This window comes from Bactrocera neohumeralis, unplaced genomic scaffold, assembly GCF_024586455.1.
Source record: "Bactrocera neohumeralis isolate Rockhampton unplaced genomic scaffold, APGP_CSIRO_Bneo_wtdbg2-racon-allhic-juicebox.fasta_v2 cluster11, whole genome shotgun sequence".
Lineage (NCBI taxonomy): Eukaryota > Metazoa > Arthropoda > Insecta > Diptera > Tephritidae > Bactrocera > Bactrocera neohumeralis.
In genome coordinates, this window is record NW_026089624.1 from 15,181,330 (window position 1) to 15,208,695 (window position 27,366).

General features: G+C 34.8%; 2 protein-coding genes across 15 annotated transcripts in view; one reads left to right on the forward strand and one right to left on the reverse strand.

The window, feature by feature from the left end:
- LOC126766083 (zinc finger protein 2) overlaps positions 1 to 27,366 on the reverse strand; it is a 366,591-nt gene that overhangs the window by 314,488 nt on the left and 24,737 nt on the right. The window lies entirely within an intron of this gene.
- Positions 260 to 1,223, forward strand: LOC126766186 (uncharacterized). The gene has a single exon (XM_050484079.1). It carries the CDS (start codon positions 408 to 410, stop codon positions 987 to 989), a length of 582 nt encoding a protein of 193 aa, XP_050340036.1. The 5' UTR covers positions 260 to 407; the 3' UTR covers positions 990 to 1,223.

The window sequence follows — 27,366 nt, forward strand, 5'->3', positions numbered from 1 at the left end:
AGGAGAATACGTAATCATACAGGACGAATGCCTTCCTCCAACAGAATGGCGACTAGGCCGCATTGAAAAGGTTCATCGAGGAGCAGATGGTCACATAAGAGTAGTCGATGTGCGAACACAAACCGGCATATTAACTCGACCAGTCACCAAACTGTGTTTTCTTCCAAACGGCGAGAACAACTTCAACCAAAATCGCAAAATAACTCGCAAAATTAATCGAAAAATAAAACAATTCCGCTAATTCGAAAATAACCCGATTTATAATCCGTACATAAAAATAAATTCAAACAAGTGCGTTGGAGATCAACTTATTATACATATACATTTGTATAGATATGTAGCTACAACAACTACATCATAACATTATAAATAAAATCAATTTATTGCAATCTTATATTCCCATAGAAATGGACGTAGAGGAGACCCAAACCACCTCCAACACCGTAAGGTCCGATATCACTGCACCCAAAGCGTCGGCTGCACCCGCTGCCGCTCCAAGGGCCAATGTTATGCGCCCCCCGCTATCCGCCGCAGCAGTGAGAGAAATAGGAGAAGAGCAGCTAGTAGAGCCACAGGGGCCTCCATGTTGCAGCCTGTGCCATCGCCCGCTTGCTCTAAAACAATGCACCATCTTCCAAAGTATGAAGCTCGCTCAACGTCAACAGGTTGCAAGGGCTCACGGACATTGCATGACCTGCATGGCAGATGACCACGCCACCATAGAGTGCTGGGCTAACGGTGCCTATCAATATTGCCACAGGCCGCACCACACTCTGTTCCATCGATTTCCCACACGAGCCAATCACACCAATTCCTGTACCAGACCACGCAGCGATCCTATCCGGCGACGACGACGCACCCAACCAACCACAAGACGTACGCGGCCATCTCCGCCACGCCACGCTCATCGCCAGCAACAACGACGCTCAACAGGGTTGAGCGCTGTACTCAGTACACTACAACAGCTACAAAGGCTCCTAGCCGATTAATTCGCCTAGGGGGGTCGGGATGTTCACAAGAGCTATGAGCGTTCTGCAACATCACATCACCACACATCACGTCACGTCACAACACCTCATCACACAACAGCTCACAGCATACCCCAATACACACACACGCATCAAACACCGATCATTACTACAACACAACAACCATACGATTATTAACGAGACGACTCGTAATGTCAGTTAATATTCACCACCCAAACCATCAAAAGGGATTGATCCGACCGTGATTGGCCTCTTACCGTTTCATCCGTAAAGAAAGACAGTCGTCCGCGAAATTCAGTTTTATCATTGTTTTTATCTTTGCACTTGTGCTACCGCAATAATCACCGCAATTGGGTTTTAATAAACCCCCAAGTGACGGGAGTGACGTGACGCAGCGAGTTCGCCAACCGTGTACCACCCAAACAAAATATACATACAATTATATATATTAATTACAATTAATAAACCTTTATAAGGTGTGTGGAAATCAGTGCGTTTTAATTCCCACCTCATAAGTATACTACGACAAGTAAGTATACTTGTGGCACTCGTAACTACATACATATGTACATTAGGGTGTGCCATTCTGAGACAACCTTTTTTTCAACTGAAAAACAGGCTAAAAACTTTCGAAAATGTGAAAAAAGTAACTCAAAAGATGAGCTCTTAATATTAATATTAAGAGGTGCCTCTTTCAAATTTTCTATTTTCCATATATGTAAATAACATGGCAAAAAAATTTTTTTTTTTTGTGGTGGTTATTGGGCGGAGGTTATTATATGTGCACGCGATGGCTGCCAGTAGGGATGGTAAACTCGATTCCGATTCTACCCGATAATCAAGTTTTCTCGCAAAATAATCGATTTTAAGCTTTAAATACGAAGAATTCACTTCTGATCTACAAATAATGTGGTAAACACATATAGAGCGACACGACATGACTAAACGACAGTGAAATGCAAGTGGCGTCGTGAAGCCTACTATATGAACATTTGTAAGACGACACCGACATACAATGGCCGGCATGTACACTAAATAACACAGCTGACCATTTTGAATACTAATAACTTTCACTTCAATGAAATTTTAATATTTTGTTAAAAGTGAAATTTTGTATGCAAAAAATAAGTAAATAAGTAAATATATTTGCTTTAACTTATCAATTGTTATTACAAATGATATAACAGAGCTATTTTATGCTTCTCTTTGTAAAATAACGTCAGATCAGCTTTGAATAATTTTACATTTTCCATATTAGTGGCATCACTACTCCTCTCTACTGTCGTCGGCAAAATTAGAAATATTTTTAATTTAGCGAGAGCGACAACTGAGAGCCTGCTGTCGTGTAGTCGTGCAGCTGTCTAAATTTCTGTGTCCATATGAAATTGTGTATTTTAATATTTGACAGATGTCGCTTGAATTCTGTCGACTCCTTTCTGTTTACAGTATAATAAAGAGTTCGTAATGAAATGAGAAAAAGAGATAAATGCAATAAGGATAGAATATCAAACTGAGTACGGCTATTTTCACGCTATAAAGTCAATTAAACTGCATATTAAATCAAAAGAATTTCCAATTTTTTTTTGGAAACACCTAGAAAAGTTTTGATATTTCCTGCATAGACGAATATTTGTATGTTGCCTTACTGCTTTAAATTTTAGGAATCATTGCTTAAGGGGAGAGCATGCAAGAAGCTTCAAAACATAGTTTTTTTTTCTTAAATCTCCTTAAAAATAATCTAAGAATATGTCCCCAAAGTTATAGATGGGAATTCGAAATATTTTCGAAGCTAGAAAAGAAATAGTGTCCGAGCGTCTAGCAGATATACATACATATGTATGTATGTATAAGCGCTTGGGCAGAAAGCGAAAACTTTGACGCGCGATTTCTCGGTTTTTCATTTTTACGTTTTTTCTTAATTGGCGGGTAAGATAGAAAAAAAATTAAACTTCGTATGGAATTGGGGCAAAGTTTATTATCTTTGGCATTAAATTATCTTCTATTTAAACTAAAAAAAAATAAGAAAAATCTAGTTTGAACATATTTTTAACAACATAAAGTTAAATTTTTTGGGTCAAAAACCACTTTTTTCAATTTATAAAAAAATTTTAAACTTTTTTTAGTTTAACTAGGAGATAAATGGTTAAAAAATATGCATCTCTTTGAATTTTTTGTTTCCGACAGAAATTGCGACCTGCATCCTGAAACTTTTGGAAATTCCCAAAATAATATTAATTCATTCGTCTTTGCAGGAAAAATTTCAGTGGAATGTTTAGAATATTGTTTCGAGAAAAGATATAAGTAGTTTTAGTTTTATAGATTAAGTTAATTTATTTTCATATTTATATTAGAATTATTACTAATATAAATATCTGTTTATGTACAATAAAAGAAAGACTGAAATATCATAAACACAATTGATTTAATCATTCACGTTATTTGGAATTAGTTGACGATAGGTTAAAAATATGTTACAAATATATCTTCAATATAACTTCACAATTCTTTTGTCATAATTTCATACATCTGATACATCTGAACTTATAATATACATATGTATATATTTATATACAACACATGAAACGTCTTCTCCATTTGAATCACAACTAAATAGACAATTTTATTATCAATAGGCCGATATATTTCTTTAGAAATGATTCAAATCTTTTCACTCAACAATATTCAATCGCTTCACTAAACCTTTTCATTAAAATCGAAAGGATTAATAATATTTTGCGAATTTACAAAAGTGTTTATTTTTCTGTTTACAATTTGCAAGCCATTTGACAGTTTTTCACTCATGTTCTTCTCAACACGGAACTATGACGTTTCGTAATGGCGGTCGTCGTAATCTTGTATTCTATCATTCTTGCTTATGCTATTGTTCTCAGTGAGCTTATTTGCTAACGGTTCTAATCATGCCACACAGCCAGGCGACGCCATAGATAACGCGACTTTTGTTGTCGCGTCAAAGAAATTCATACGCCAAAAGTGTACGCTCATCTCGTTTCAGTTCTAGTTCTTGTATTACGAATTTAAATAAAAACTTTAATTTTTAGATTTTGCAACATTTTGCGGTTTTGTTAGCAATGGAGGCAAAGCGAAAAAATTAAAAAGGGTGGAAAGCAAAACATTATTAAATTGCACAATATTAGCGGGATAGTCTTTAGATGACGAAAAAACGGGACCACAAATTTTAGTGCTAAAAAGCAGAGAATTCTTTTAACCTGTTTACATAAGTATATGTATGTACATATATTTTATAGGATTTTAAATTTTTGCTTTTAGTTGTTACAAACTTCGAACAACGACTTCGCCGATTATGCTATTGCGGTTGATTGGGTATGAATTTTTAATATTAAATTTAATGTTCAACAGACAGTGCGATTTTCTGTTGTTTCCGCATCTTGACAAAAATTAACAATATTAGAAATTTATTACAAAACAAAAACAAAAACGCTTCATTTAGTGCATAATATTATTATGATTTATACCATATACTTACATACATATGTACATATGTATATCGATCAATATACAGTGGCACACAGCTTATTTCGTGTACCTTTTTATAAGAAATAAAATGTGAAACATTTTCCGTATCATATTTATTTAAAAAAAAATTTAAATGTACATTCAAAGCTAAGTTATTTTACATTACGAACACATACAAAAACATTCAAAATAATTTCCTCTTAAGTATCGGGTGATTTTTTTGAGGTTAGGATTTTCATGCATTAGTATTTGACAGATCACGTGGGATTTCAGACATGGTGTCAAAGAGAAAGATGCTCAGTATGCTTTGACATTTCATCATGAATAGACTTACTAACGAGCAACGCTTGCAAATCATTGAATTTTATTACCAAAATCAGTGTTCGGTTCGAAATGTGTTTCGCGCTTTACGTCCGATTTATGGTCTACATAATCGACCAAGTGAGCAAACAATTAATGCGATTGTGACCAAGTTTCGCACTCAGTTTACTTTATTGGACATTAAACCAACCACACGAATGCGTACAGTGCGTACAGAAGAGAATATTGCGTCTGTTTTTGAGAGTGTGGCTGAAGACCGTGAAATGTCGATTCGTCGCCGTTCGCAGCAATTGGGTTTGTGAATGGCGACCACATGGAAGATTTTAACAAAGATCTTGTTGCCAAAAATGGAAAATGACAGCTGGTTGCAGTGGTTTCAACGAAGATCTGCCACAACGCGACACAGCTCGCGATTCTATGGCCATTTTGAGGGAAAACTTCGGAGAACAATTCATCTCAAGAAATGGACCCGTAAGTTGGCCACCAAGATCATGCGATTTAACGCCTTTAGACTATTTTTTGTGGGGCTACGTCAAGTCTAAAGTCTACAGAAATAAGCCAGCAACTATTCCAGCTTTGGAAGACAACATTTCCGAAGAAATTCGGGCTATTCCGGCCGAAATGCTCGAAAAAGTTGCCCAAAATTGGACTTTCCGAATGGACCACCTAAGACGCAGCCGCGGTCAACATTTAAATGAAATTATCTTCAAAAAGTAAATGTCATGAACCAATCTAACGTTTCAAATATAGAACCGATGAGATTTTGCAAATTTTATGCGTTTTTTTTTTTTAAAAAGTTATCAAGCTCTTAAAAAATCACCCGATATAATATATACAACAAAAACAAAATACCACGTAAGTCAACGTCACAGCTTATTTCGGGTGCTTAATGAAACTTAAAAATACATGAATGTTTCTTAGAATTAATTGAAGTTTTAAGTAAATTAATGTTTTGGAGGGTAACCTTTTTGCTTTAGCAAAGATTTTGCTTTAAAGCTTAGTATCCAGCTCTCAAGAAATTCAAAAACTTCATATAAAAAAACGCTTAAGAAATGGTGGAGAAAATTTCCTGCGGTAAATTTTCTTGTGCTAGTATGCAGCTCTAAAGAAATCTAGTACTAATTTTTAATAAATTTTTTCAATTATTTCGTGTGCTTAATGAAACTTAAAATACATGAATGTTTCTTAGATTTAAAAGAATTTTTTTGTAAATTAATCTTTTGGAGGGTAACCTTTTCGCTTTAAAGCTTAGTATCCAGCTCTCAAGAAATGTAAAAACTTCATATAAAAAAACGCTTAAGAAATGGTCAAGAAAATTTCCTGCGGTAAATTTTCTTGTGCTAGTATGCAGCTCTAAAGACATCTAGTACTAATTTTTAATAAATTTTTTCAATTATTTCGTGTGCTTAATGAAACTTAAAAATACATGAATGTTTCTTAAAATTAAATGAAGTTTTTTGTAAATTAATATTTTGGAGGGTAACCTATTCGCTTTAAAGCTTAGAATCCAGCTCTCAAGAAATGTAAAAACTTCATATAAAAAAACGCTTAAGAAATGGTCAAGGAAAGTTCCTGTGGTAAATTTTCTTGTGCTAGTATGCAACTCTAAAGAAATCTAGTACTAGTTTTTAATACATTTTTTCAATAAAATGCAAATATGGCAAACCTGGTTTTGCGAAGAAACGTGAAATCAATAATTGTTTCTTGAAGGAAATTCAAAGTAATGATTAAATTCATCCTAAATTAGTTAAAGTCATTATTATGAAGTATAGTTCATTTTGAAAATTTAAAAATCATCAACAACATTCCTTAAATCACAAGGAAAATATTTATGTTACTACGCACATATATACATACATATTACGCTCAAAGTTTATTTTCTTTGTTTATTCTCTCTTGTTCTTCTAATGTCGATCATTCACAATGCGTAACCTGCTGTCAAAATTACTTGAAGAAATAATGTATAATGAGCAATAACTTGAGAGCTGGATACGGACCTTAAAACCGATCTTAGCAAGGATTGCATGGAACAAACAAGTTTTTTAGTGTATTCTGGAGATATTTTCTCCCATTCTGCCACTGACGCAGTTTTAAGGTCTTGTTGGTGGCTAATATGACGTTTTCTAATGTTTTTCTGGAGAACACTCCATAAATTCTCTTTTACGTTGAGATCAGGCATTTGTGCCGGCGTTTCTACCAAATGGCGACAATTCCATATAAGCCACATTTGCATTAATTGTGACTTGTGCTTCGGGTCATTGTTTTGGTAGAATACCAAATTTTTCTGCACCTTATAGCAAATTATTTTTTAGTAAATTTAAATAAATGGTTTTATCCATACTTTTATCTATAAAAACTAAATTGCCGACATCAGCTGACATACAGCCCCAAACCATTACGTGTCCTCCACCATGTTTAACTATGCCACGAAGATTCTTCGGTTCTAACTAAGCCATACTGACGCCATACAAATGACTTTCCATCGAAATTGATGAAACAAGTCTATGGCGATGATTGTCTATCCTGTAGCAGAGTTCACGAGTGGTTTCAACGTTTTCAAAGTGGTCGTGATAACATAAATGACGATCGATATGTGGGCCAATCAAAATCCGTGATCACCGGAAATTCCGTCGACGTCCCGTGCACGGTTTGTTCCGCACAAATTGACTGACGACCAAAAATTGCTCAGAATCCGTCTCATCGATCGACGCTTGTGGCCGGTTATTTGCCCAAAAATCACATTTTAACCATTATGACTGATATGGCACCATGCGACTTCTTCCTTTTCGGAAAAATGCATTTGCCCATGAAAGGAAAGCGTTATGCAGACGGCCAACGAGCTAAAACACTCGTTCGTCATGCTTTTGGACCCTGCAAAAAGCTGTATTGAAGCAGAAGGAATCTATTTTGAATAAAATAAATTAATTTTGCCGAAAAACCCTTTTGTTCTGTGTACCTTGGAACGCACCTTGTATTCTACATAGGAAGGAATTGTTTTGAATGTTTTTGTAAGTGTTCGTAATGTAAAATAACTTAGCTTTGAATGTACATTGAGGATTTTTGAATAATAAATGGGGTGTGGAAAATGGCTGTGAGCCACTGTACATACATACTATATGTACATACATGTTATCTAACGAAATTAACGGAACATATTTATTTCACGATGATATTTTGTAATACCAGAAGTGGATAAAATCTGATCACTATAAAAATAAAAATAGCTTTAAACGGTCGTCTTTTCCAAGCATAGATGATGCATCGGTGAGAGCTAAAGGCTATCCCAAAAATCGAGTTAAGAAGGGTTTCAACGATCGGTTGATTGAATTATTTTAAAAACAACCACATTAACCCATTAATTAATTTATAAAAAATAAAAAGTTAAAAAAAAAAATTAAATTTGTCGGTTTGACTGTTGAAAAAAATGGGTGTCCCCACCTGGGGCAATGGGCAATTTATGTATCAATGCAAAGTGTTTTGTGCACAATTTACAAAGCCTGCGGCACTTAGAGTGACAAACTAAGCATCGCTTTGCATTATTTTTGGTTTTGTATAAGTAGTTCTATATCCCAAAAGTTTTGGGTCGCAATGCAGGTGGTAGTTTGGTAAGAAAATTATCAAAATGTACACTTTGTTCCTTCGGTGCTGTAGGTAATTTTTCTCGTAAGGACTTAACTACTCGTTCACCAAGCGGATTTTTAGTTATGTTACCGTCAGAAATTACTCTTTATTGACACTATCGACAAATGTTTGTGTATATAATTTCATATGTATGTACCATATACATATACATACCTTTTGTGCTATCTACATATATGCCATAATTATAATTATTATCATATTACTAAACATTTTTAGTTTTCGGTGTTTAAGGTGCAGATATCACTATTTGAAGAGGTGTCCTTTAATGAGAACAGTTGGCGGTATTGGGTTAATGTAGGGAAATGACAAATGAAATTCTTTTTAAACGAAAATTTCCGTTATTTTTTGAACACACCCCGTATTTTAGGTTTTGCCGGCATATGAAAATATTTATCCGCCTTTAATTATTGTGACTTATGTGAGTATAGATTTTTCGATTATTTGTTATTATTTAAATATTGATGCAAATATTTATAATGCATTCATTCATATTTACTTGGAAATATGAGTAGTCTTACTGAGCCCTAAGTACTTATGTATACATATATTTTTCTTCCAAAGTTTATAAGAAGAAGTTGTAAAAGAATTATCATTATCATTATCATATACTCATTAAAATCACTCGGTTTGTTTCTAAAAATTTAAAGGATGATATACATCCATATATATGTATATAAACATTCTTGTAACTAATACAAGTTAGTATTTTTGTTAAGTAGAATGTGGATGTTTTCTAATGAAATAAATTCCTTATTTGCTGCATGTACCACGAAGATATTTACGTACGTACGTATTACTATTCGCTCAAAATATGTACAAATATACATACATAAGATGTTGTTGGGCGTATGACCATTACATTTAAAAATGCTCAGCTCGGGTGAATTGTGCGTAACAAGGGTGAAATACGTGCGCCAGTGCATATACACAGTTTCGCTTGTACATATACATATTTGCATACATATATATGCAAGAATGATTGAAAATACATGAAAATATTGATTTCCATAATTTCAAATTTATTACATTTCTGTAACGCATTTCTTTGTACAACATCAACACATGTGTTGTAAGAAAATTACTAAAGCTAGTGTTAAAGATATATGTATATTAGGGTGCTTCAAAAAAAAAAAAAATTTAATTTTTTTTTCAAGTCTTACCCCCACAAATGTTAGTGATTGACAAACAAAAAATCCTCCCTAAAGCCAGGCGCTGTAGCTTAACTCTAAGGGGTCGCTATTTATTTTTAGGTTCCCATACATTTTACATAGGAATTTTCGTTTTTTCATTCAAACTAAAATTTCACCAACTAATTTTCGTTTCTAAAAAATAACCATCACATATTCAGAAACTACTTTAAGTACTGGCAATGGCGTTCTAATCAGTCACTAACAATATATGTTCAGTCTGAATAAGACTTTTGTAGAACCCGGTCATTTTGTCTTTGTTTGTCAAAAATGGGTTAAATTGTGTAAAATGCGTTAAATTGTTTAAAATGAGTTAAATTGTGTAAAATTTGGGAAGAATATCAAAAGAAACCACATTCGCAGAAAGAAAAGTAATATTTAATCTTTCAAAGGAAGGAAAAAACAACCACAGCAATTTACAGAGGAACTCGCTGAAGTTAGGGCAGCGATGAGGAAGGCTGAAAAAACTTAAAAGTCGTGCTAAAGCTGTTATTGTGAGAAAAATTAGAGAAAATTCATTTCAGCTCCAGAAATAAATTAATGCCTCGCTCAGTAATGCTGGAATACGAGCCAGCGATGAAACTGTATGCAGGACGCTTACAATTGTTGGCTATAATGACCGAACTCCACGAATAAGGCTGCTTATAAGTGAAAAAATAGAAAAATCTTTTGGAATTCGAGATATGGTCAAAAATAATTTTTAGTTACGAAACGAAGTTCAGCATATTTGGACCTGATTGTGACAAAAAAGTTTGGCTAAAAGTGAATTCCGTAAACCAAAAGAAGTACATAATATGTTCGGTTAAGCACGAGAGTGGAAATGTACTGCTTTGCAGCTTATTGCTGATAATATTTGTTGCCGGTAATTAATTCAAATCTTAAAAAATAATTTAAATGGTAACGAGGATAAATTTGGACTTTCCAGTCATTACATATTTCAACTGGACAACGATGCGAAACTTTAAGTCACAATACAAATTATGAATATTGTACAACATTCCAAAAGCTTTAGCAATCTCATCAGTCCGCGGTTCTTAATCCGATTGAGCACATGTGAGCAGATTTGAAACGTGCTTTCGCAAAGGTAACATAGCATCTAAAAGTGGCCTCCAAGAAGCAATTCTCAAAGAATTTGGAGAAATAGCTGCAAAACGAATGGATACGATACCCGATATTAAATGAAAATTAATTTTAGTTCATATCTAAAATTTTTTTACGAGTACTTTTGTGATATGAATTTTTCAGTTGAAGTGATTTTTAAATATGTCCTTTAAAATTAAAACTTAATTTTTGAGTTTAAATGATAGTTAAAACTTTAGTACCGTAATTAAACAATATATTTTAATATTTATAAAACTTTTGTTAGAATTTCGGGCAATTTCTTCCTTGAAATTAATTTTCCGAATATTTTTGTGAGGCACTGTCTGTATGTATATACATATTTATATACATATATGTATATACAAATATAAGAAGTCAAGTTTTGTGCTGGGTAAGCTCCGAAACTACTGGGCCGATTTTGGTTTCATTTAGCACACTATGCCCATCTTGATCCGACTTAAAAGACAGGATTTATCAATTAGGTTACATAATTCATTCAAAATTAAAAAAATATATTAGGGGGATTCTCTTGCTCTTGCAAGATTGCACGATGACCCAAAATGCAAAAATCCTATACCGAATTATGCAAGGCCAAGAGAGCACCCATTGCAGTATCTAGTGATATATGAACTGCTGATTCGGTCAATTTATTGAGAATGACTATTGTGAATTGGCGCACATGCTGTATTCATTGTAAATGTAACAAATCTTTATAATTTAAACAGAAATTAAAATATATTTAAAACTTACCTTCCTCTGCAACTTAACGGCGTTATATGTGTTTTGTAAAATGACAGCTAAAACAGGGATGCAATTATATTTTTACGCGTCATTGCTCGAAAATGAACATGGGTTTTGGTCTGACATAATGGGTTGTCAAAAAAGTCTTGCGGTATTTTTATTGAATTTTTTTTTTTGTTTATTGAAATGAATTTTTGATGACTCATGCCCAGCTCTTGACCGATGCTACGGCTGCTACTAGGCCGGTCTCTTTCGACCAATTCAGCGATTTTATCGCAATTTTCGACGACAGGCCTTTCGGAGCCTGGCGCATCTTCGACCACCTCTACACCAGAACGAAAACGTTGAAACAATCGTTGTGCGGTGGAAATGGAAACTGTATCGGGTCCATAAACTGCACAAATTTTATTGGCGGCTTGATATGCATTTTTGCCCTTATCGTAGTAGTACTGTAAACCTTGCCGTATTTTCTCTTTATTTTGCTCCTGCTTATGTTTGCGACGGTATAATTCACGAACGACTTAAAAGAAACGACAATCAATCAAACACGTGTTAGCGTGTGAAATGAGCTTTCCAAAAAGGTATAGTATGACCCGATACGACGAATAAAACTAGAACTACGCGTTTTCAGCGCCAACTAGCGAAAATACCGCAAGACTTCTTTGACAAACTAATATTTGACGGCCATTGTAAATAATTTTCTGTGTGTGTTTGTTGTAGTGGCGTTGCACTAAGTGGAATACTCTGCAATTCGTGCACCGTGCAAGGGTTTTGCAAGAGCAAGATAATACCCCTATTATTATTATAAATTTTAGCAAAATGTCAAATGCGGAGAATAAAATTTAACTTCAACAATCAATTGATGCGTTGCACAGAACAATGGAAGATTCAAATGGCAACGATAAACTTTTCAGTTGTACAGGTGAAAAAAACTTTTGATCATCAAAAAAAATTATCAGAACTATGATTTTTACCTTAAAGTTTTTATTAAGCTTGTCACGATATTTGTAACACCCATTAGGAAGCGTTGGAGATCCTATAAAATGTATATACATATGTATGTATGTAAGTATGTATTAATGTTTGCCATGATGGGCTGAGTCGATTTAGACATTTCCGCCGTTCTGTCTGTATACATACATACTATACACGATCTAGTTAATCCAACAAGTGGTGAGAAAATGATGGGTATTATAGGAAAGGATAACTTACAAAAAAACCAGAAAAATGTTAACTTCTGTTGTGGCGAAGCTATAATATCTTTCACATATATAAAATTTATACTAAATTTCGTAAAGATATCTTGTCAAATAATAAGTTTTCTATACAAAGGCATGATTTTGTTCGTTTGTATGCTAACTACATATGTACATATATGCTATAGTGTTTCGAAATTGGCGGCTCCGACAAATGACCAGCTTTGGGAAAAAAAGATGTGTGCAAAATTTCAGAGCGTTAGCTCAGAAACGAAGACTAGTTCGGACAGACGGACATAGCTAAATAAACTCAGATCGTACATATGTACATATCTATATGTATGTATACTATGTATGTATCCGACCTAATGCCTACGTTTTTTCTCAGCTTTTCAATGAGAAATGAAATTGAAATTACGAATTGTTTGTAATTTAAATTTTCATTTTTTAGTCCCGATGTTGGGATTCACAAAAGCGAAAAAATTTTAATTCACAAAAATTTATTTTTTAATTCTTGATTATATTCAGGGGATTAAAATTAATTGTTGGGATTAAAGGTTTAAACAAATCATTACGTACATACATACATACATACATACATACATATAAAATGTAGACATATTAAAAGCAGGAAAAAATAATTAAAAGTAAAATATAAAAACAAGAGTATAAAAATATGTATAAAATTACTTGGAAGCGAATCCGATTCGCCCGAGATTTTCATTAATGTGCAGTATCGTATTGCTTTCTCTCTCACACAAAATCTTGTGGAGCACTAGTAAATCTTTTTCGCCGCTCATTCGCCTCACATTTGCACACTCATTCGTGTATTAAGGAATTGTTTCTAGAGTTAAATACATATGTACATACGTAAGTATATACTATGTAGTTTGGTGGTGGGGAGATTTATGAAACAAAATTGGTTGATGGGCGGGTTTTGAGAGTTTAATTTTTTGAGCGATAAATATATACATATTCATATGTGTATGTACATATGTATATGTATAGTCTTTATGCATTTATCCTAAATGTTTGCTAATATAATTTTTTTAACTAGTAAGTTGAACTTACAAAGAATTTTTGATTATGTTTCTAAACATGTGAAGTTGTTTGCTAATTTAAATTGATATGCAATATTTTCGCAAATAATTAATTTTTCACTCCTAAGTGGTTAATATGTGTACGTATACATACATACATATGTACGTATATAAGTATATGTGCATTCAAATTCTTCATAACCAGACACCCACCATCGCGGAGGCGTGGCAAAAACTTTAGTTTCAAATATATTCTTAGGGTAACAAAAAAGAACGGAAGTTGTAACTGACTAAACATTGTGTATTTTACGAATTATCTGTAGTTAGGACAGGCAAATACATGTATACTTACATACATATATATTTATGTGGATATGAACGTGTATTAAATTCATGTACTTATACTCGTATACTTAAGTTTAATATACATATGTACATACTTATGTATATCCAAGCAACGATTTGCCAAAATAAAAAATACAAATAATAATTTCTTTTCAAAAGAGGTGACCAAAAATGTTAGACCCGTAGCCAAACGACACAACATCAATAAAAATTACATACATATATATTTCTTAAATTGAAAAAAAGTTCTGCGACTCTGAACTACATCTATGTATGTATTTCTACTGAACTAATGAATGCGAGCCAATGACGGTCAGAAGAAATGAATGAAAACTATCACGTTAGTTGTCTTCGTTGAGCCCCGTGAACAAGAGGCGCCGGCGAAAGTCAATTTACTTTGCCTGCTGTAATCTTTTGCATATTGTTATTAAAAAAAAAACTGTCGCAATACAATTAAGAATTAAACTTATAATAACAGAAAAAACGAGAATTGCAAATATACTGAATTTTCTTTACTTATTTTGCGGTTACTTGCCCGGTTATCAGAGACAATTTAAACGAAATACTACCAGAATAGTGTCCGTGTCCGGTAATTTGATATCTCTTATAGGTTAAAGACTGTCACTGTATATAAAAATTACATATCACATTTCTCGGGGTAAACTCTTAAACTACAGAAATTTAGCACACTGTGTCCAATTTGATTCAACTTAAGAGATTGGTTAATTTATATCCCATTGCGGTAAAAGTCAAAATAATTAATAACTAAAAACATATACTTCTAAACATAAGCATGTATTCAAGATTCCAAAAAAATATAATAATAAAATTCTTTTAAATGCACAGATACAGGGAAACAGTACGCTACGAAATTTGTGCCACCCAGAAGGTGGTATATAAATGATCAGCGTAACGAGCAGGCTTGATTTAGCCATGTCCGTCTGTCTGTATATACTCAAACTAGTCCCACAGCTTTTGAGATACATATACATATGTAGGTCCGAAAAATTTCACACGCCTTTTCTCACCAAGAAGCTGATCATTTATAGCACCAATATGGTATATAGCTGTCAAACAAACTGATCGAAACAAAACCAAATTTTAAAAAGTTTTTTATTTGACAAGATACGTTCTCGAAATTTGGAAATTGTTCAGATCGGACAATTATATCATATAGCTGTCATTCAAACTGATTGATTAAAATCAACATTTATTTTCCCACACATTAAAGTTGATTTTTCATATCATATGTACTATACATATTTTAATCGCAAATAATGTATAAGTATGAGTGTACATTTATATATGTATATGTACAAATCATCAACAAATATATTTCACATTTGTTGTTACATGTTTTTAAGCAATTTATTCGTGCTCCATACCCTGTGAGAAAAAAATATATATTTAGTGTTTATAGCCGTATTTTTTAAATAATTTTAATTCGACATTTTAACTTTTTTCGATTGAACATAAATAGAGCATATAGAATTCATCTGAATAAATATATTCATGGGTGGAATATGATAGTTGTCGGAATCAAAATTGAAACCGATAAAAAATATTGCCAGATATTTGAAAAGGATTTACAAAACATATCTATTCTGTCAATAATGTGATATAAATACTATGTAACGTAAGCATACTAGCAAATGTAAACTAAATTTCACTTATAATTCTGCTTGGGGCATCAACTGTACTACAGTGATCTCTCATACTATTTTAGTTGCTTTCTTTTTCTTATAAAATAAAAACTAAATTGCGATAACTCATTATAAACTTGAATAGACTTTATACAGTATTTAAATTTTTTCAAATGTTTATTTATTTGCAAGTTTTGTCACAATAAGAAACAGCTGATTTGAATATTGGTTTTGCCTATGTTCGAAAATACGAAATTCCAATCGCATTCTATGAGACCGTTGAAAACGAGAACTGGTTTGCAATTCTGACAACTAAGCAAATCTGTCATGGTTTTCACAACACCCCTGATTATATCTGTTATGTTTATATAAAAATCCTATCTATAAAGGGACGTATGATTTTAAGTCTACGAAATTAAATGAAGTTATCCTTTAATATACATACATTTGTAGCATATGCAAATTTTTACATTGCAAATTTTTTTGTTGCATAGTAAATAGTCTGTCTCAACCACTACGCCACTTTTCTGTTCTCCACATATGTATGTATTTAGCCAATCCAATAATTGCATTTAATTAGTTATCGTTGGCTATGCTTTGTCTTACACATTTTTGAGTGTAGTAGCACTTAGTACATTGTTTCTGAGTTGCTTTGTTTTAGCCCATGAGGTAAAACAAGAGAGCAAATGAACTTTTAACCAAGCATTATTATACACTTGCTATATTTATATACGTTAACCCTAGTATAACCAACCATTTACACCTCTCAAAGTTTGCTTGTGACGCTTCTCTTTAGTTTTTCCAACGATTTCATTCTCCAAGTGTGTTTGACTCTTCACTCTACTCGATCTGATTCGACGATGTTCATTTGTTGCTGTTTACCGCCTGCCTGCTCCATTGTAGTACAGCGTGGATGTAAACATATAAATATACGTTTCTCCTATTTATAAGTAGTGTGTAGTATATACAGCTTTGCTGCAGTACAAGATATGTATACGTATATGTTTGCTATTGTGTTGAGGATAACATGAGTGTGTATTTGGTAGAAATGCGTCTTTATGTATTGATATTTGTGTAGATATTTATATTCATTCAAACATTCGTGCATGAATTTATGTATAGAGAGCACTTGTTCTTTATACGAATGCGTTTGACTTTGTTTTAACGATTATTGCGTACGGCTTCAAGTGTGACGGTATGCTATGAAACGCTTTGCCGAGGGCTTTTTACAACCAATTAGAAAAAAGCGTGCGGGCGCTAATTAACCACCTATCCAGTTTTTTAATTAACCAATAATAAGACTGCAATGCAAATGAGTATTTTAGGATAACATTTAGATGAAAACACTAATTTTTTTTGGATAGGTAAATACTAGGAAAAAGAGAAATCGCAGGAAAATAACGACAAAGCTTCCAAATATACATTAATTGTAATTATATTATATGTACATATATGTAGGTATATGTATATTATATATACTATGATACACAGATATATGTACATAAATATAGTGATATTAAATTTATATTATAGAACGGAGTTTAAATTTGTTCTTGTGTACGCGAATATTATTTCTATTTATGTACATACGTATGTTCATGTGAATGCATGTATTAGAACAACCAATAAGGAGTAACTTAGGTGCAAAGTTTGCACCTCTGTCGTCTTTTTATGCAGACCGCGTTGCAAGTATAGTAACACACACTAATGCGACTTGTTTTTTTATATACTGTATAAGTGAAGTTATTTGCCGGCAGAATCATATTTGTAACGTTAGATAGGGCGTATCATTGAAATAAGTGGTAAGACAAATGCTCAATATCAGGTATAGTCCGACTGCTTAAATTTTTTGTAAGCAACTAGCAATTGTAAGCTTTAAGTTAAAAATATTGGGAAAACTTTAGAATACCGTCCCCGGATTTCGGAAATAAAATGGGTATGGTCGGATATAGGAGGTTCTCCGGATCAAGAATATATGTACAGTGGTGGCCATAACATATGCAACTAATACATTAGTTTAGAAAAAGTGTATATATTTTACCAATAACCTTTGCAAACAGTCGATTGGATATGAAATTATTAAAATTTGGTATTTTTACTTTTATTTAACGTTTTAAAAAATTTCATTCATGAAAAAAAAAATAAGAATGCCATTTTGATTTCAACTCTAAAATTACGTGGACAAAACATATGCATATAGTTATAGCCGCAAGAAACTAATAGTTTTCGAGATAATTACGTTTAAAGTTAAAAATTACCACTATTTGAATCACGTATTTTTTGGATTTTATGTTCATTAACACTTCATTAAATTGTTTGTACACATTTTTTTTTTACATTATATAGTGCAAAAATTGTTTTATGTTAATATTAAACTTATTGTTCAAATCGAAAGATTTGCAGTATGTCAAATAATTTACCTTATCGACATATTTTGTAAATGAACTAAAGGAAATAAAGCAAATAGAATACCCAAAAAAATATTTTTGCTGCTGCAGCCAATGGGGTATGTCAAGTTCGGCCGCGCTTCAAAGAAATAACTCTGGTCGATCCAACACCGGGGTGTGTCAAGTTTTTTTTCGCGCAGAACTTCTTTTTGTGTAGACGACCTTCGGCCACCCTTCCAAAAAATAAGCCTGGTCGGTTTAACACCGGGGTTTATCAAGTTTTTTCCGCGTTAAATTCCTTTTTATTAATCTTCCTTTCAATTGTATTTTTGACAGTTTGTAGCTCTTTCGTTATTTTTAAGTAAATAGTCAAATATTGAATTAAAACTATTTTTGCAATATATAATGTAAAATAAATGTGTACAACGAATTAGTGAAGTGTTAGTGAACATAAAAATTAAAAATATAAGTGTACAATTAATTTTAAATCGAAAAAATACATAATTCAAATAGTGATAATTTTAAATTTTAAACTTAAATATCTCGAAAACTATTGGTTTCCTGCGGCTATAACTACATTCTTGATCAGGAGAACCTCCTCTATCCTACCGTACCCATTTTATTTCCGAAATCCTGGGACAGTATTCTAAAGCCGACCCAAAATATCATAGAGCAATTCAGTACTTTGATACAGTCTCTAAATGTGAGCTTTTAAATTAGAAGCAATTTTTGTGAATTGAAACGATTTTGCAATTCAGTAGGTGGCAGTCAACTGAAAACGAACAGATATAATCAGCTGTTACATTTCGTTGTTTAAAGATGTACATAAAAATATTAAATTTTCTATAACTTTGATTTTTATTTGATATTGTTCCTTTTTTCACTTTTATGTGTTTGAGTTTCTTACAAAATATAAAACCCGACAACCGATTAATTATGATGACTCATAGTAAGTGAACTGTCAGAGTATTCAAAATGGAAAATAAATCCTTTTTGTGTTTTGTGCTTTCTAACAGGATAGAAATTTGTGACAATATTTTGTGATTAAAAACTAAAGACTGTACAGGGTTTGTCTGGAAAGTAATAAGACTGATTTTTTTCCGCCGCGACTGTACTTCGGATCCGAAGCGTACCGACTGGATTCGGTAGAGGGCGTTTCTAGCGAACGAACGAGGGGCTGGTCAGTTGTCTCCGAGCACCTGGACAGTCAAAACAAACACTTTTGCGCGACGTGTTTCTGTGAGTGGTGCAAGCTGAAAATGAGCAGAGGTAAGCGATTAAATTCTGTGTTAAACACAGTAAATCTGCGACAGAGACGTTTGACATGATCAGGCAGGCTTACCCATATGTTGCTTTAACAAGAAGTGATGTGTTTCGGTGTCACCAGGTCTTTTTGGAGGACCCCGAAGAGGTCGCCCAAATGGAGCAGCCGGACTGCTTTTTTTTTATTCCTTGCCTGAAAAGGCCGCTGAAAGGCAAGCATTGTGAGGCGATAGAGGGGATCCAAGCAGCATGCACCTCGGGTTTCAAGGCTATTCCGTAGAATGCCTTCCGTGACGCCTTCAAAACTTGGAAATCGCGCTGGTGGCGCTGCATCATAGCAGAAGGAGCCTATTTTGAAAGTTCTTAAGGAATTGTAACGATTAGTTCAAAAAATTTTTTAAATCGACTCTGTCCTATTATTTTCCGGACAAACCCTGTGTGGTGAATAGCAACTGTTCACAAATTCAGACTTTACTTCAAAATGTCTTAAATAGTGACTAGAGACTGGTTACTGAATTGCGCTTTTAGATTAATATTAAATTATTAAGTTAATGTTAAAACAAATAAATTAATTTAAACATTTTAAATCAATCTTAACTATATGAAATTTGTTTAAATGCGATAAGTAGTCATAGAATAAAGAGTCAAAACTTTTTATTACCTTGATTGCAATTAATTATTATTTTTAAACATAATAGTTTAAATGTTATGTTAGTAATGTTGATGACTTATAAAAATCTTTATTACAGGATTAAACAATTTTGATTCTAATAAATGCAAAAATGGATTTTATTTTTTTATCGTTATATATTTAAATTTAAAAATGCATTAATGTTTGGAAAAACATCACAAATTTATTTGCATATGTACATAATTTCGAATTAAAATAGTGTAGACCAGTGTTGGATTCAAAATCTATTTGCATTTGGGGGTGAAAATCCCCGCCCACCCAAAATCGGCGATTTTAGTTCGTGTCCTGTTGTATTTCATACAAAAATGAGTTTACACATTTACAATTCTCAATGCTATGTTTTCGAATCGTTATAACTTATAACTTTATGAGACTTGTGAAAACCCTTATTATGTATGTATATTAGGGTGTTTTTTTTTAACTATTCATCTTTTTCAATCCCGTCACAAAACTTCCCTGGAAATACCCTAAACAAAAGAACTGGACCAAGTCATGTACAAATTTAGATCGGGCGATTGAGGCGGATGTGGTAATGGACAAGTTCTGTCGCAAAAGAAACAGGACTGTTAAAAAACAACAAAAAATTAATATTTTTCAAAAGTTGTATTTTTTTATTCAAAGTAGTTTCCTTGTGCTTCGATACAGCGTTTAGCCCGGTCAATTAGCATTTTAAATGAGTGTTTAAGGTCATTTTTCGGAATACTCTTGAGAATATCGGTCGTCGCCTTTTGGATAGCTGAAATGTCCTGAAACCAGTGTCTTTCCATGGGCAAATGAAGTTTTCCAAATAGGCAAAAATCACAGGGTGCCAGATCAGGTGGGTAGGGTGAGTGATTAATGGTTAATATGTTTTTTGTCAAAACATCAGTGACAAGCGTCGACCGATGACACGGCGCATCATCGTGCAACCCTGCCTCACGGTATTGTGGTCGAGCACGACGAATGCGTGAAAAAAGACGCTTCATAACACCAAGGTAAAACACAGCATTAATCGTTTGGCCAGATGGGACGAACTCTCGGGGTACCATACCCCCGGAATCGTAAAAACAAATCAGCCTTGTCTTTATTTTTGACTTCTTTTTTGATTTTGGCCGGCCCGACTTCTGATCGCCACAGAGGTCCTCACGGCCTTCTTGGAATCGCTTAAACCTCTCATGCACATTACTACGGGATAGGCACTGATCACCATAAACTTTTTTCATCATTTGAAATGTTTCAGTAAACGTTTTCCCAAGTTTAAAACAAAATTTAATATTTGCTCTTTGCATTTTACGACCGATGCCCAAAAGCTGCTGTCACTTTTTGATCGACAACATCGATTGTAGTTATCCAATTGTCTTAAAATTTTTACAAAATGTCAACAAGAGATCAAACTTTTTATTTCATATACCCACCAATAGGTGGTGCCACCAGAAACAGTTACATATATTTAAAAAGTTCTGTTTCTTTTGCGACAGACCTTGTATGTTCAATGTGGTATGCCAACCACATACGTGCATCATAAGCAGTATGCTCGTCCTAACTGTAGGCTTTTTTGTTGTTTAAAATTTATTTTACAAGTGGTAAAAAACAGTGCTAAATTTAAAGAATCTTGCTGTGCCAATAGTTCTGTTCACCACTGCTTATAGATGTGACCATTAATCGAGCTCACCATTATCTATACTTTATATAAGTTTAAAACTATCAACATCGTTTTTTGTTTATAAATATACGATATACGATGTTTCGCATATTAATAATATAATAAAAAAATACATATGTTTATTTACATATTGCAAAAATTCAAGTACAACGCTTACATATAAGCAATAACGTCTAATTAATTATCTTTGATTTAGTTGTTAATATTGTTTTTTATACTCTTGTAACCAGTTGCTACAGAGTATTATAGTTTTGTTCACCTAATGGTTGGACGTATCACCCAAAAATTACCCGCTTATATATATGGAGTTATATACATATAAAATTGATCGGGGTGACGAGTAAAGCTGAAATTCAGTTGACTGTCTGTCTGTCCGTCCGTCCGTGCAAGCTGCAACTTGAGTAAAAATTGAGATATCTCAGTGAAACTTGGTATGTGGGTTCCTTAGTACAAAAAATACAAGTTCGTAGAGGGGCGTAATCGGACCATTTGGCGTGGCCCCGTTTAATGTGTAAATCTTCTAAACCAAAGCTACAACAACCAAATTCGCCCCTCGCGAATGTTACAAGAACTTCTACCGATAGTCTGAAATCGGATGAAAACCCCGCTCACTCCCCATATAACGGTACTGTTCAAAACTACTAAAAGCGCGATAAATTAACAAATAAATACGCCAAAGACATTAAATTTTACCACCGAGATGGTAGGAGAGAGCTTTATGGGAGCCCGTGTGAAACCGATTTCGACAAAATTTAGTACGTGGCATTCTCCTTACAGTCTTATGTCACATTATGAAAATGGACGAAATCGGAAATCAACCACGCCTACTTCACATCCAGGACAGTTTTAAATTCCACTTGATTTTTCTACTTACCAGTACACAAATCAAGAAGAAATTAACATAACGGGAATAAACTTTGCTTTAGTATATGCCACCTTATGACCAAAATTTGTTCAAATGCAGCAAAAACAGTTCAGGCCCTAGGTACCAAATATTGACCACAGTACCTATAATTCGAATATATTGGTCAATGTCTGAGATATATAATTGAAATTTAGGGATAGTACTTCTCTGTCATGTATGTCAATACTTTCCTTAGCCCCCATATATTTAATATAAAGATAATCGAACTTCCGGGTGACTTTGTACTCACATATTAGTTATCCCAATGAAAATAAGAAGAAGTGTTTTACACATAACAATGTATATTTGTGCCTAAAATAGATATATTTAAGCGAAAACTTGGCTTATCACCTATATACCCAATATCGGAATTTTCGAACATCCGGCTGACTTTACTTTGTATGATTAGTTTTTTAGTAAGTGACATGCTAATAGTATGTGGTATTGGGAAAAATAGATAAAATCTGGTCGATACTACCTCAACTTCCATATACTACATATAATCGGTTTCGTTTTTATAACAAACCTTATGTGTTTGTCATTATAGGAGTTATATATATTATATGTAATGTATATAAAATTTCTGGGATTTCGATTCTCAAGTTAACTTTTTACACCATAAAGTATTTCCCTGGCTTTGATTATTGTAAGTAGTAAGAGTATAAAATGTTCGGTTGCACCCGAACTTAGCCCTTCCTTACTTGTTTTTTATTAATTTTTATCTGAATACAGAAGTTTTAATTTGTTAGATAAATTCTCTACCGAGTCCTTCTGAGCTCGTATTGAAGCTGATTTTAGAAAAACCGCAAAAACATACATATATTAAACGGTGATTCCATGATTTTTTGGAAAACACGGAGGAAATCAAAGAGTGCTGGCTGCTGTATACAGGAACTCTTAGCCGTCGACGTCGACCACCCAAAATTGATTTAACGAGTTTCAAAAACGCTAGTTACGAGGTTATCGATTCAGAATTATCGCTGTATAGATTAATATTATTGGCTGTGAGGGTGTTATAACACTCTCTTCCCGTGGCCTATTCCGTTTTTTCAACACCCTAGCGCTGCTATTTCCATCATATACATCGCAATTTGAATTATCTATGGTTAAAATTTAATAGAAAACCTGAATATTGTTTTGATGAGAGCTACAGTTGAAATCAGAAATAATCTTTATCTTTAATATTTGTGAATAAGTTGCTTTAAAAACCAAAATTAACGAATTCTATTAATTTGAAATATATTTAAAGATTTCCCTTCAATGTAAAGAATCGGAAATATGAGTTGAATAATTGTTAAAGTCAGATACTTAATAAAGGCTAACTAAGCCTCACCCAGAGATTCGAATGAAAAATGCTTAGGATAGTTAGCAGTAACTAACACAACATAAATTACTAACTATATGTACATACATATATACGAGGAAGTCTTGTGTAGAAGTTCACGAAAGTGAGGAAAGTTCTCTGATCGCCATTCACTTGGGAGTGGCCAGAAACGATTCTTTTACATATGACTCAAGCAGCTCACGACTTCCGGTCTTCGACCAAGTATCCTTTGGGTAGCCTAAGAACATCCGTTTGAAGGCGAGCTAAAGTGAGAAGGTGAAACATCCCCCGCATAGGGTTGTGCCCTGGTTTGGAACGCGCCCCCCCTTTTGATGAGGAGCATGGCAAACGAAATAAGTACTACGAATTGAAGGCAAGCGACTGGAATGTCCGGTCCCTTAATTGGGAAGGTGCCGCTGCCCAGCTGGTTGATGTCCTCGTAAAAATAAAGGCTGACATCACCGCCGTCCAAGAAATGCGATGGACGGGGCAAGGACAGAGACGAGTAGGTCCTTGTGGCATTTACTACAGTAGTCATATAAAGGAGCGCAAGTATGATGTGGGATTCGTGGTGGGAGAGAGACTCCGTAGCCGAGTACTATCATTCACTCCAGTGAATGAACGTCTAGCCACAATCCACATCAAATCTAGGTTCTTCAACATATCGCTGATTTGCGCCCACGCCCCGACGGAAGAGAAGGACGACGTGACCAAAGATTCCTTTTATGAGTGCTTGGAGCGCACTTATGAGGGCTGCCCCCGCCACGATGTCAAAATCGTTCATTAAGCTACCTAGCTGTCTCCGGATCGAAAAACTACCAACCAGATCGGTCATGTTGTGATAGATGGAAGACACGTCTCCAGTGTTTTAGATGTGCGTGCGCTCCGAGGTCCTAACATCGACTCGAACCACTATCTTGTTGCAGCTAAGATTCGCACCCGCCTCTGTGCAGCAAAAAACGCACACCAACAAACACAAGGAAGGTTCGACGTCGGGAAGCTGCAATCACCACAGACAGCAGAAAGATTTTCTACTCGGCTTGTGCTCGTGCTCTCTGAGAGCACTCGTCAACAACTCGGTATAAGGGAACTGTGACGGCATTTCAAACTACGTAGCAATCGAAACCATTGGTTTTCGGAAAGTGCAAAAGAACAGCTGGTACGACGAGGAGTGCCGTGTCGCAGCGGAGAGAAAACAGACTGTCTACCTCGGATCGTTACGATCGAGCACAACACGTGCGGGATGGGATAGATACTGAGAGTTGAAGAGGGAAGCGAAACGCAATTGCGGACAGAAAAAGAAAGAGGCCGAAATGCGTGAGTACGAAAAGCTTGATACGCTGGCGAAGAACTGATAAGGGCATGCACCAGCTTCTTTGTAAAATATGGTCGGGCGAAAGCATGCCCAGCGTTTGGAATTTAAGTGTGCTATGCACAATCCATAAAAAAGAAGCCCTCACAATTTGCGCCAACTACCGTGGGATTAGCCTCCTCAACATCGCATATAAGGTTCTCTCGAGTGTATTGTGTGAAAGATGAAAGCCCATAGTCAACAAACTGATTGGACCTTATCAGTGTGGCTTTAGACCTGGCTAATAAACAACCGACCAGATATTCACCGTGCGCCAAATCTTGGAAAAGACCCGTGAAAGGAGAATCGACACACACCACCTCATCGTCGATTTCAAAGCTGCTTTCGACAGCACGAAAATGATCTGCCTTTATACCGCGATGTCTGAATTTGGTATCCCCGCAAAACTAATAAGGCTGTGTAAGCTGACGTTGAGCAACACCAAAAGCTCCGTCAGAAACGGGAAGGACTTCTCCGAGCCGTTGGATACCAAACGAGGTTTCAGACAAGGCGATTCCCTATTGGCGACTTTTTCAACGTGCTTCTGGAGAAAACAGTTCGAGCTGCAGAACTAAATAGAGAAGGCACTATCTTCTATAAAAGTGTACAACTCCTGGCGTATGCCGATGATACTGATATCATCGGCCTCAAGACCCGCGCCGTTAGTTCTGCTTTCTCCAGGCTGGACAAGGAAGCAAAAGAAATGGGTCTGGCAGTGAACGAGGGCAAGACGAAATATCTCCTGTCATCAAACAAACAGTCGTCGCACTCGCGACTTGGCACTCACGTCACTGTTGACAGTCATAACTTTGAAGTTGTTGATAATTTCGTCTATCTTGAAACCAGCGTAAACACCACCAACAATGTCAGCCTAGAAATCCAAGGAAGAATAACTATTGCCAACAGGTGCTACTTCGGACTGACAAAAACCAAACTCTATAAGTCACTCATAATTCCCGTCCTGCTATATGCTGCAGAGGCTTGGACGATGTCAACAACGGATGAGTCGACGTTGCGAGTTTTCGAGAGAAAAGTTCTGCGAAAGATTTATGGTCCTTTGCGCGTTGGCCACGGCGAATATCGCATTCGATGGAACGATGAGCTGTACGAGATATACGACGACATCGACATAGTTCAGCGAATTAAAAGACAGCGGCTACGCTGGCTAGGTCATGTTGTCCGGATGGACGAAAACACTCCAGTTCTGAAAGTATTCGACGCAGTACCCGCCTGGGGAAGCAAAGGAAGAAGAAGACCTCCTCCACTCCTTTGGAAGGACCAAGTAGAGAAGGACCTGGCTTCGCTTGGAATATCCAATTGGCGCCACGTAGCGAAAAGAAGAAACGACTGGCGCGCTGTTGTTAACTCGGCTATAATCGCGTAAGCGGTGTCTACGCCAATTAAGAAGAAGAAGTTATTTTCCCAATTTTCCTGAAATATTTTTCTTTAACACCGAGATCAAACGCTCAATAAGTGATAACGGCATAAGGTATCTTAAAAGTGTAAATTTGTGATAGGTATTTTGGTGGTTTGGAATTGTTGGCATAAAAGAAGGCGCCAAGGGGGCTTCTACTCTAACCAGCAAGTCCACAAACCTTCTTGTGGACACCCAAGCGCCAATTAAGGTTTTTCATAGCCCCAATACGAAGTTTCTTTGCGGTAGGTTATCCAAGCAGGCAATAACTAGAATCTTAGAACTCATTCATGCGGCAAGGCTAAAAATCTTAACGGATGCAGTTGTCGAAGTTATATAGAGCAGTCTCAACAAATTTGTATAGAATCGACCCTATTCTAAAAGTGATTTCACTTGGAGAGCTTAGAAAGCCGGTCTGTTGTGGTTCCTAAAAATCCTATATAATTTATCATAAGGTCTTCACAGATGAAGGGCTTTGAACCTATACAAATTTGTTAAGACTGCTCTATATAACTTTTACAACCTAACCTAACTCCTTAAAATATGACAAACAAGTATATAAGGAAATTAACCGAAAAAAAGAAGTGTAAACGTTCAAGAAACTAAAATCACTTTCATAAATAATACATTTCTAATCAGTTGCTCCTGGGTATAAATATACATATTTACTGCACTTAAAAATGTATTTGC